The sequence below is a fragment of the Sorex fumeus genome, unplaced genomic scaffold (genome assembly GCF_029834395.1).
Source record: "Sorex fumeus unplaced genomic scaffold, SorFum_2.1 ptg000036l, whole genome shotgun sequence".
NCBI classification, from domain to species: Eukaryota; Metazoa; Chordata; class Mammalia; order Eulipotyphla; family Soricidae; genus Sorex; species Sorex fumeus.
Genome location: NW_026606093.1, coordinates 11458931 through 11471306, shown reverse-complemented (window position 1 = coordinate 11471306; position 12376 = coordinate 11458931). Strand labels below are relative to the sequence as shown.

Below are 12376 nucleotides of genomic sequence, written 5' to 3'. Positions count from 1 at the left end.
TCCTGCCTGCATGGCAGAGCCTGGCAAGCTCCCTGTGATGTATTCGATTTGCCAAAAACAGTAACAACAAGCCTCACAATGGATACATTACTGGTGCCCACTCGAGCAAATCGATGAATGACAGGAGGGTAGTGCCACAGTGCTACAGTGGTTAGAACATCACTGAGGTTATTTAGCTTTTTTCTCATTCACTTGTATATTTAAGTAAACAAATTCTTGGTATTGACTATGATAAATTAAAAATGAAAGGAAATTAGTAAGTTTAAAATAAAAACCCAGGCTGGAGAGATAGTACAGTGGACAAGGTAATTTTCTGGCACACAGCTCACTAATGTTTAATCTCTGGCACCACAATGGTCCCCTGAGCACTTCCAGGAGTAAGCCCTGAGCACGCCCAGAGTAGCCACAAAGAAAACGCATATCTTCCAGCTCTTCTCATTTTCCTTACTTCTGTTATTTATAAATGGTTCTTGTTTGAATTGGTTTGACTATCGTAAATTCTTAAAATTTAATTTACATAATGGTTATTAATCCATCTTACACCATGAAGTATAGCATATCCCATGAATATTGGGAGCAATCTGTGTTGGCAGAGATGTGGTGAAAAGGAGTCTCATCCACTAGAGGACCAACTCCTATTGAAACAGGATGGTGACTTCTCAGGAAACTGAAAAATGAGCTGCTTTACAACCCACTTGATGATCCTTTGATGCCATTACAATATTTCTAAGAAGTAGCGACCTTTAATATTAATACTTTATAAATAAAGAAGGAAAGACTCAGAATTGTATACACACACACACACACAAACACACACACACATATATATCGGCCACGCGACATCTTATTATCTCATTCTTACTTTGGACAACCTGGCAGGTTACCGAATGTTACCTGCCCACATGGCAGAATCTGGCAAACTTCCGTGGCGTACCGTGGCATACCCAATATGCCAAATACCAGTAACAACGATGGGTCTCATTCTCCTAACCCTGAAAGAGCCTTGAATATGGCACTTTTTAAAATCCCAGGGCTAGGACAAAGGAGACGTTACTGGGGCCTGCTCGAGTCAATCGACGAAAAACAGGATGATCATGATCGTGATATATGTACAATTTTTATATATATGCAATTTTGATATATATACAATTATATATATACACATGTATATACAATTTTGAGTCTTGCCTTCTTTATTGTAAAGTATAAATACATTGGTTTGGGGACCACACCCAGCAGTGCTTAGGAAGCAATCCTGGTAGTGCTAGGGAAATTATTTATGGTCCTCAGGATCAAATCAGGGTTGACCTCATGTAAGGCAATTTTTTAACCCCCATACTATCTCTTTAGCCCCATATTTTTTCTAACTTTATTTAAACACCATGGCTTACAAAGATATTTATACGTAGTTGTTTCGGGCATTCAATATTCCAACACCAGTCTCACCACCAATGTGACCTTCCTTCCAGTATTGTAACCAGTTTCCACCCCCTACCTCCCCAAACATGCCACCTTAGCAGCACAAAGTAATTCATTTTACATTGTTTTGCTACAACAAAATGCTAAATGAAATTGTAAAAAATTCAGTAAAAAATTATGAAAATATATCTGTTGTATCTCACACTGGTGTTATTAAAAGTCATTATCTGAGGATTTACGGAGTTGTTTGTTGCTGTTGAGTCTTCTGTGTTACTGCTTTCATTTATCAAGTCTAGTGAGCTTCTGTGTTACTTCTTCATTTAATTTGCTGTGCACTTTTAGTTATTTAAAAAATTATTGATTCCGATTGTGTGGTTTATAATACTAATAATAATATTTTCCCGGGGCCAGAACAATTGTACAATAGGCAGGGCACTTGCCTTGCATGCAGCTGACATGGGTTTGGTCTTCAGCACCCCATTATGGCCCCCTGAGCCTGTCAGGAGTGATCCTTGAGCACAGAGCCAGAAATATCCCTGAGCCACTGTTGGGTGTGTCCTCCCGAAAAATAGATATTTGTATGTATTTTTAAAATATAGAAAGAATCATAGGCTGGGAATATTGCTCAAAGAGCTGAAATGTAGAATGGTAACCCTGACACCACATGATCCCTTAAGTAAGTAATGTTGGGAGTGACCCAAAGCACACAAAGAAAAGAATCATTTTCCATATATAGATCCTAAAGGACAGTGCAGGTCAGCCGTATAACTAATACACCGATTAAGCAGTAGAACATTAACACTAGACTAGAAGCCCCACAGAGCCCCTCCCAGTCACTACCAGCTCCTTCTAATTATATCCATTCTCTTAGCTTTTGACAACAGTGATTGGGCTGGAGTGATAGCACAGTGGGTAGGGCATTTGCCTTGCACACGGTTGACCCGGGTTTGATTCCTCTGTCCCTCTCAGAGAGCCCGGTAAGCTACTGAGAGTGTCCCACTTGCACGGCAGAGCCTGGCAAGCTCCCTGTGGCATATTTGATATGCCAAAAACAGTAGCAAGAAGCTTTGCAATGGAGATGTTACTGGGGCCCACTCAAGCAAATCAGTGAACAATGGGAGGAGAGTGCTTCAGTGCTACTCTACAAATCAAATCACTTAGTAAGACTCTTTGATATGTGACTTTTTCACTTAACAGTATGTTTGTAAAATTCATTCATGTATTTGAGTAAAGCCCTGACTCATTTCTGCACATTACTGTGTAGTATTCCATTATGGTAAGCCATAGTTTAACCATCCTACTGATGGTGGATGCCTGGGTTTTTCTCAGGTTTGGGCTATTACAAATAATGCTGTGGATATTTTGCTTATTACATGTTGTTTTGAATTTAAATTTTCTCCATTGATTCATATCAGCACATACAGATCTACTTCATTCCTCTTTTTCAGTGTCACATAACAGAGCATTCTGTCAGTGTATCATCTTTCTTTTAGCCATCCTCAAGTTAAAGTTGTTTTCAATTTTGTAAATTGCATATGTTTTTTCACTTAAAATATGATATAGAATATAATATAGATACAGTCACAGCAAACACAGACTCAAAGTTAAAGAATGGAAGACAATCCTGCAAGCAAACAGCTTCCTCAAAAAAGCTGGGGTGGCCATACTAGTATTTAACAATATAGATTTCAGGTTGAAAGATTAGAAGGGACAGCGAAAGTCATTTTCTATTTATCAAGGGATACGTTCAACAGGAAGAAATCACACTCTTAAATGTTTATGCACCGAATGAGGGACCAGATAAATACTTAAAACAACTGCTAACAGATTTTAAGTAGGACATTGTTAGCAACACAATAGTAGTTGGAGACTTCAACATCACCTTATCACCTCTGGATAGATCAACAAGAACAAAAACTCAGCAAGGAAACATTGGCTTTGAAGGAAGAAATAGAAGTGAGAGGGCTAATAGACCTATTCAGGGCTTTACATCCCAAAAGGAAAGAATACACATTCTCCTCCAGTGCACACAGAACTTTTTCCAAAATAGACTATGTGCTAGGCCACAAAACATACCTCAATAGAATCAGGAAGATAGAAGTAGTATCAACAATCTTTTCAGACCATGATGCGCTGAAGATAAAAGTGAATCACACAAAGACACAAGAAACAAATCATACACATGGAAATTAAACAACTCAATGTTGAGCAACGAGGAAGGAAGGAAATCAAGGAAGAAATCAAAAGATACCTGGAAACAAATGAGAATGTAGACACGAACTACCAGAACTTATGGGATGCAGCTAAAGTTAAGAGGAAAATTTATAGCTTTGCAAGCATTCCTAAGGAAAGAAGAAAGGGCCTACATAGATAACCTGACCTCATAGCTCACAATCTTAGAAAAAGACCAACCCCCCCCCCAAAAAAAAACCCCAAATTTGGTCGAAGGAAAGAAATAACAAAACAGATCAGAAATTAACAGCATGGAAACCCAAAAAACAATTCGAAAGGACAATGAAAACAAGAGCTGGTTCTTTGAGAAAATAAACAAGATTGATAAACCACTACCAAGACTCACAAAGAAAGAGTGAGAAATAACCTTAATAAACTGAATCAGAAATGAAAAAGGGGACATCACAAAAGAAACCAATGAAGTTCAAAAGATCATCAGAGACTATGAGAGTTTGTATGCCACAAAACAAGAGAACCTAGAAGAAATGGATAAATTCCTGGATTTCTATAATCTCCCAAGATTGAACCAAGAAGACTTGTGATACCTGAAAAGACCCATTTATATCAAGGAAATTGAAACTATAATCAAAAGTCTTCCCCAAAACAAAAGCCCAGGCCCAGATGGATTCACTAATGAATTCTTCCAAACATTTAAAGAAGACCTATTGCCAGTTCTCCTCAAGCTTTCCCAGGAAATTGAAAAAACAGGAACTCTCCCAAATGGCTTGTCTGAGGCACATATCTCCCTAATACCAAAAGCAAACAAAGACACCACCTACAAAGAAAACTATAGGCCAATATCCCTGATGAACACTGATGCGAAGATCCTTAGCAAAATATTAGCAAATAGAATCCAACAACTCATCAAAAAGATCATACACCACGACCAAGTGGGATTCATCCCGGGGATGCAAGGATGGTTTAACATTCGGAAATTAATCAACATAATCCATTATATCAACAAAAGAAAAGATAAAAACCATATGTTCATATCAATAGATGTAGAGAAAGCTTTGACAAGATCCAGCACCCGTTTATGATGAAAACTCTCATCAAAATGTGTTTTGAAGATACTTTTCTCATGATAGTCAAGGCCATCTATGACAAACCCATGGCAAGCATTATTCTCAATGGGGAAAAACTAAAGGCCTTTCCTCTATGATCAGGGACAAGACAAGGATGCCCACTATCACCACTTCTGTTCAATCTAGTACTGGAAGTACTTGTAATAGCGATTAGGCAAGAAAAAGACATTAAAGGCATCCAGATAGGAAAGAAAGAAATCAAGCTCTCACTATTCGCAGATGGTATGATACTTTATCTTGAGAATCCTAAATCCTCTACCAAGAAACTCCTAGAAACAATAGACTTGTACAGTAAAGTTGCAGGCTATAAAATTAATTCCCAAAAATCCATGGCCTTCCTATATGCAAATAATGAGAGAGAGGAAAGTGACATGAAAAACAATCCCATTCATAATCATGCCCCAGAAAATCAAATACCTCAGAATCAGCCTAACTAAAGAGGTATATGACCTCTACAATGAAAACTACAAAATGCTACTTCTGGAAATAAAAGAAGACACGAGGAAATGGAAACATATCCCCTGCTCATGGATAGGAAGAATTAACATGGTCAAAATGGCAATACTCCCCAAAGCATTGTACAGATACAATGAGATCCCTATAAGGATACCTATGAAATTCTTCAAAGAAATAGATCAAGCACTCCTGAAATTCATATGGAACAATAAATGCCCACGAATAGCTAAAGCAATTCTTGGGAAAAAGACGTGGGGAGGCATTACCCTCCCAAATTCAAACTTTACTACAAAGTGGTAATAATTAAAACAGCATGGTACTGGAATAAAGGCAGGGCCAGAGACCAATGGAATAGGGTGCAATATTCGTACACACAACCCCAAATGAATGAACATCTAATCTTTGATAAGGGAGCAAGAAATGTGAAGTGGAGCAAAAAAAGCCTCTTCCACAAATGGTACTGGCATAACTGGACAACTACATGCAAAAAAATGGGTTTAGACCTCGACTTAACACCATGCACAAAAGTCAGATCAAAATGGATTAAAGATCTCAACATCAGGCCAAAATACATAAGGTACACTGAAGACAAGGTCGGCAAAACCCTCCATGATATTGAGGCTAATGGTATCTTCAAAGACGACACTCCACTGACCAAGCAAGTAGAAACAGAGATAAACAAATAGGACTATCTTAAATTAAGAAGCTTCTTCACCTCAAAACATACAGTGACCAGAATACAAAGACAATCTACAGAATGGGAAAGTATATTCACCCAATAACCATCTGATAAGGGGTTTCACTAGTGAACTCACTAGTGTATATCAAGAATAATCAAAGCACTGGTTGAACTCCACAAGAAGAAAACATCCAACCCCATCAAAAAGTGGAGTGATGAAATGAACAGAAACTTTCTCAAAGAAGAAATTCGAATGGCTATTAGGCACATGAATCATTAGGGGGATGCAGATCAAAACAACAATGAGATACATCTCACGCCACTAAGACTGGCCCACATCCAAAAGAACAAAAGCAACTGGTGCTGGTGTGGATGTGGCAAGAAAGGGACTCTCTTTCACTGCTTGTGGGAATGCCAACTGGTTCATCCCTTTTGGAAAACAGTATGGATGATTCTCAAAAAATTTGAAATTGAGATCCCATTTGACCAAGCAATACACTCCTGGGAATATATTCCTGAGAGGCAAAAAAGTATAGTCGAAATGACATCTGCACTTCTATGTTCATTGCTGCACTGTTCACAATAGCCAAAATCTGGAAAAAAACCTGAGTGCCCAAGAGCAGATGACTGGTTAAAGAAACTTTGGTACATCTACACAATGGAGTACTATGTAACTGTTAGAAAATATGAAGTCATGAAATTTACATACTTGTGGTAGCACTGTAGCACTGTCCTATTGTTCATCGATTTGCTCGAGCGGGTCCAGTAACGTGTCCATCATGACACTTGTTGTTACTGTGTTTGGCATATTGAAAATATATATGTCATGGGTAGCTTTCCAGGCTTTGCCATGTGGGCGAAATACTCTCGGTAGCTTGCCGGGCTCTCTGAGAGGGGCGGAGGAATTGAACCCTGCTTTGCCAGGACAGCTGGCGCAAGGCAAATGCCCTACTATCGCTCCACTGTGCTATCGCTCCAGTGATAGTACATACATGAGGTACTACGTGGAAAATATCATGCTAAGTGAAATGAGTCAGAAAGAGAGGGATAGACATAGAAAGATTGCATTCATCTGCCGAATATAAAGTAACAAAATAGGAGACTAACATCCAAGAATAGTCGAGATAAGTACCAGGAAGTTCACTCCATGCTTGAAGGCCAGCCGCACATGCTAGGGGAAAAGGCAGCTCAGATAGAGAGGGGAGCACCAAGTAAAGGGTGTTGGAAGGATCCTCTCAGGATGGGAGATGCATGCTGAAAGTAGACTATAGACTGAACATGATTGCCACTCAATACCTCTTTTGCAAATGACGGCACCCCAAAGGAGAGAGAGAACAAAAGGGAATGCCCTGCCACAGAGGCGGGTTGGGATGAGGGGATGGGGAGGTGGGAGAGATACTGGGATCAGTGGTGGTGGAGAATGGGCACTGGTGGAGGGATGGGTGCTCAATCATTGTATAACTGAAACCCAAGCAAAAAACTTGTAAGTCTACAAATGTACCTCATGGTGTTTCACTAATAAAAATTAAAAAAAAGAAAATCCATAAATTGGTCTTTTCATGGAAGCACCATTTTTGTCCTTTTTTTGATTGTTTGTTGATATGTAGAATTATTTTTGTTGTTAAAGTAAAGTAAAGTAAAGGCCCTCCCGTTGATCATCGATTTGCTCGAGCGGGCCCAGTAACGTCTCCATTGGAGACTTCGTTGTTACTGTGTTTGGCATATCGAATACGTCATGGGGAGCTTGCCAGGCTCTGCCGTGCGGGCGAGATACTCTCGGTAGCTTGCCGGGCTCTCCGAGAGGGGTGAAGGAATCGAACTCGGGTCGGCCATGTTGGCTGCGTGCAAGGCAAACGCCCTACGTTGTGCTATCGCTCCTGGTAACATGTTCCTTTTATATAATTCTAGAAATCCTCTAAAATGTGTGACTTATAAAAAATGTAGTGGGGCTGGAGTGATAGCACAGCGGGTAGGACGCTTGCCTTGCATGCAGCTGACCTGGGTTTGATTCCCAGCATCCCATGTGGTCCCCTAAGCACTGCTAAGAGTAATTCCTGAGTGCAGAGCCAGGAGTAACCCCTGAGCATCGCTGGGTATGACCCAAAAATTAAAAAAAAATAGTAAAATTATATAGTATGAAATTTATCATTTTGACCTGAAAGTATACAACTCAGTGACATTACAGAATTTGCATTATTGTAAGTCACACACACCATTTATATTCAAATTTTTCCTATAAGACTAAAATTCTGTTACCATTGAATAATAACTGCCCATATTATAGCCTTCCCCAGTCTTTAGGCTACCTTAATTCTACTTTTGTCTCTATGAGTTCGACTATTTGAAATAATGAATGGAATTATTCAAATTTGCCTTTTTGTGACTATTTGTTTCCTTTTTCCCCTCTGACATTTCTTTTTTGGGTATGGTTTGTTTTACTAAGCATAGTGTCTTCAAGGTTTATCCATATTGTGTCTTATGTCCAAACAGCTTTTCTTTTCAAGAAACTGCTTTTCTTTTATCGTGTAGCACATTTTTTTTCCCATTTAGCCACCAGTGGACTGTGGTTTTGTGACATCTTTTAGTTGTTGTATAAACATAGCTATGATTGGGGCTGGAGTGATAGCACAGTAGGTAGGGCATTTGCCTTGCATGTGGCTGACCCGGGTTCGATTCCCAGCATCCCTTATAGTCCCCTGAGCACCACCAGGAATAATTCCTGAGTGCAAAGACAGGAGTAACCCTTGAGCATTGCCTGGTATGACCCAAAAAGAAAAACAAAACAACAAATATAGCTATGATTACTTTTTCAAGTCCCATTTTAATTATTTTGGGTAGTCTATCACATTATATTTATATCTTTGTACAAAAATTTTTATTTTTGTATAGCACTGTAGCACTGTCGTCCTGTTGTTCATTGATTTGCTCCAACGGGCACTAGTAATGTCTCCATTGTGAGACTTGTTGTTACTGTTTTTGCATATTGAATACACGATGGGGAGCTTGCCAGGCTCTGCCAAGCGGGCGGGATACTCTCGGTAGCTTGCTGGCTCTCCGAGAGAGTGTCAGAGGAATCGAACCTGGGTTGGCTGAGTGCAAGGCAAACACCCTACTCTGTTATCACTGAGGTGATTTTGTGTAGTCACCTTTATTTGTCTTTTCTATTGTGTCTTTCGAGCACAATCTCCTTCCCCTGCACCTGGCTGTCCTCACTGGGGCCTCTTGGCGGGGAGAGTTTCCCTCTTTGCCCTGAGCAGAGCCCCAGCAGCTGAAGACTTCTGAGCCACAGCCATGCTCAAGACCACTCTCGACAAGCTCGGATGAGCCTAACCCATGAAGGAACCAACAGAGGAACCCAGGTGTGCGGGACCCGGGACTGAGCTCTCCAAGGCTGCTCTGATCGGGACTGGGCCTCCTCCACCTAGATCCCCCATCTTCTAGTAGCTTGGCAGTCACACTGCCCCTGGTGCTGTGTAATCCCATCAATGGCCAATATCCATAGATTATAAAACCAAGCTCCCGGAAGTGATTCTTATTGTCTAGTTTTCACTCTCAGAGAACCTGGCAGGCTACCGAAAGTATCCTGCTCTCATGGCAGAGTCTGGCAAGCTCCCCGTGGTGTATTCGATATGCCAAAACCCAGTAACAATGATGGGTCTCATTCCTCTGACCCTGAAAGAGCCTCCAATGTGGCACTTGCTAAAATCTCAGGGCTAGGACGAATGGAGACATTACTGGTGCCTGCTCGAGGAAATCGATGAACCACAGGATGACAGTGATACAGTGATACAGTGACTGTGTCCTCAAGTGTTTCATGTTTTTTTTGTGGTGCTAAGGAGATGGCTTGAGAGTCTATACCTTGCGTATATAGGACCCTGAGTTCAGTCTTCAGCACGAGGTTGCCCCTTATGGCCACCAAACCAGAACTGCTGGTTGTAGCCCTGGAGATGTTAAGTTCATCAGGTGTGGTTCTGGAGTTTTTCAGCACCCCTAGGCCCTACACTGCCTGAACATTGCTTGGCTCCCATCAGAAGAAAGCATTGATATCTCCAAGATTATAGTGATAAACACATCAATTTCTTTTCTTAACTTTCACAGTCTTATTTTTATATGTAGCTATTTACTCCATATGGTATTTGTCTTATAATATTTGGGAAATATAAAGTTTATTTTTTGCATTCCTCTCAATATGTGCATTTTCCCCAACACCATTGCTTGTGAAAAAACTCCTTTTATAATTTTTTTATTGAGATATAACAAGTATTTTTAGACATACAGAAAAGCTAAGAGAAGAAGAAAATAATGGAGTGTGATGAGAAAGGCAAGCACAGGAACAGATAACTGTCTGAGTGAAAATTCATTAGAGCTATTTGGCAGGCTTTCCAGGAGTAAATGCCCATTGCAATAATAAGTGACTTTATGAGTAGAATCAAATGCTTTGAAAGGTACACATTGGTCCCATTTTCTTATGAATAGCCTTAATCTCAGAATTGTAATTTAGATGTCAGTTTCAAACAGAATTGCCTAGGGTTGATTTCTTTTTAGATGTCTTAACACTTTCAATCTAGTTGAAAGAGTGAATAATGAAGTTTCCTTATTATTCCAACCTATAAAGATCATCTCAAGAGTTTTTCCTTTCAGGAAAAAGTAATTATTGATTTTAATAACTGTTTAGGAAAAAAATTGTTTTGTCTAAAAATAAAAACTATGAAACAATTTGTGGGAAGATGCAATGCAATGAACAGGAAAACTATGCAATTGCTTTTTAAGAAATTAGCAAATAGAGTAGATAGGAGGCTAAGGTAAAGGTATAATCAACTCAAGGGAAGATATGGCTTAAATTAGGAATCGCTATCATAAACAATTTTGACTTAATTATAACCAATTTTATTTGTTGAGACTTTTTTTATAGCTTGGTAAAATGATTGGAACAGTTAAAGTGAAAACTTTATAAAGCCTGTAAGTAAATAAAACATTATCTAATGTATTGTTAATTAAGTTTTCAATGTTCCTGATAGAACCTTATTTTTAAGAGCTTGGAATCGGGAATCAGTTCAAGTTCTGGTTTAAATATTTTCATTTTATTATCTCTGTTACTTTGAATTGGTCTTTTTCTGAACTTTTGTTTTTTTACGTTACGAAAAGGAGAACTTCTTGCTGTCATTGTGAGGAACAAATTGTATAATTTATGTAGAATGCATGATCCAATCCTGGCACAAAATAAGCGTTCAGCTGCTATTGCCAGCCAATACAGTTTCCTTTAAGTATATACTTTGGTACAGACTGACATTTTAAGGTATCTAACAGATTTAAATCTATTTTGAAAGATGCCAGACTTACAGGACGTAACCAATTTGCCACAGTCATTTTGTTTTCAGAGTGTGTGGGAATATATTACTAATGTAATTTTTAAGGTATTTTTGAAAGACACCATGTTAAAAACCACAATGACTTTGCCAAGATGTGGCTTTCCTAATAAGACATTCCATAGAACAGATACTAAATGAAATCAACATCTAAAATACTAACATTGTCATTCCCTGGAGGTTGAATGAATTCGGTGTTCTCCTAAAATGTTAAAGTAATGTAGAATCACTGATAATTTTGTACAATTGTTTTGTCATTAGGTGAAAATTTGGTTTCAGAACAGAAGGATGAAATGGCGGAATTCCAAAGAAAAGGAAGTGCTTTCCAACAGGTGTATCCAAGAAGTAGGCCTTCCAGAGGGTCCCCTCTCACAACCAGCTCTGAGCTTCTCTTCACCTTGTTCTTCACTTTGGAAAGTTTCCCAACAGCACTTGAGTCCAAGATGGAGGGAGAATTCACCAGAATCGTCAGAAACCCTCATCCAGGAGGGTTTAGCTGCAGCACCCTCAAAAGCGAGTGCCCTGCAAGCTGCCGTGTATTTGTGTTCTGAAGAAGAATCTGGAGACCAGGGTGTACATACTGGGGCCACCTGAAAAAAGCATTTCTCCATGATAATTTAAGACAACACTTAACTAATAATATTTGGACTCTTAAAGCCAGCTAGTTGTGCCTTATCAGTGCCTAAAACCTAATACCTTTGGAGTGACACATGAACTAATGCTCTCCAGTGTTCTCTTCGATGGGCCCTAGATTCAGACCTAATTTGTAAGGAGAATAGAGCTTTCCAGAAAGTATAATGGAATAGCAAAGAACAAGAGTAACAGTTGGTTCATTCCCTGCTTTGAATATGTGTATATATATGTGTCTATTTGTATGTATATAAGTATTCATTAAAAATAGAAAAGTAGAAATTAGTTTCTTTTTTAAAATTGCAGTGAGCAAATCCATTTTCTTTTTTATGTGGAAAAGTGAAGCATTGATTTATTGCCACTATTTTTGAAATCATCTAAAATTTGTCCAAATTTGTCCAAAACTGTAACAACATGTTTTAGAAAGTTCTCCATTTTTCTGGTTTCTTTCTGTATCCAACTGTAAATAAATTTTTAATAATTCAGTTCAACAATTCTAACTATTATTG

General features: G+C 39.0%; 1 protein-coding gene across 1 annotated transcript in view; it reads left to right on the top strand.

Moving 5' to 3' along the window:
* Window positions 1–11831, top strand: part of DBX2 (developing brain homeobox 2) — a 41143-nt gene extending 29312 nt beyond the window's left edge. The window contains exon 4 of the mRNA XM_056117774.1: window positions 11499–11831. Coding sequence (XP_055973749.1) covers window positions 11499–11831 — 333 coding nt within the window. The remainder of the gene's footprint in view (window positions 1–11498) is intronic.
* Window positions 11832–12376: the final 545 nt, after the last annotated feature.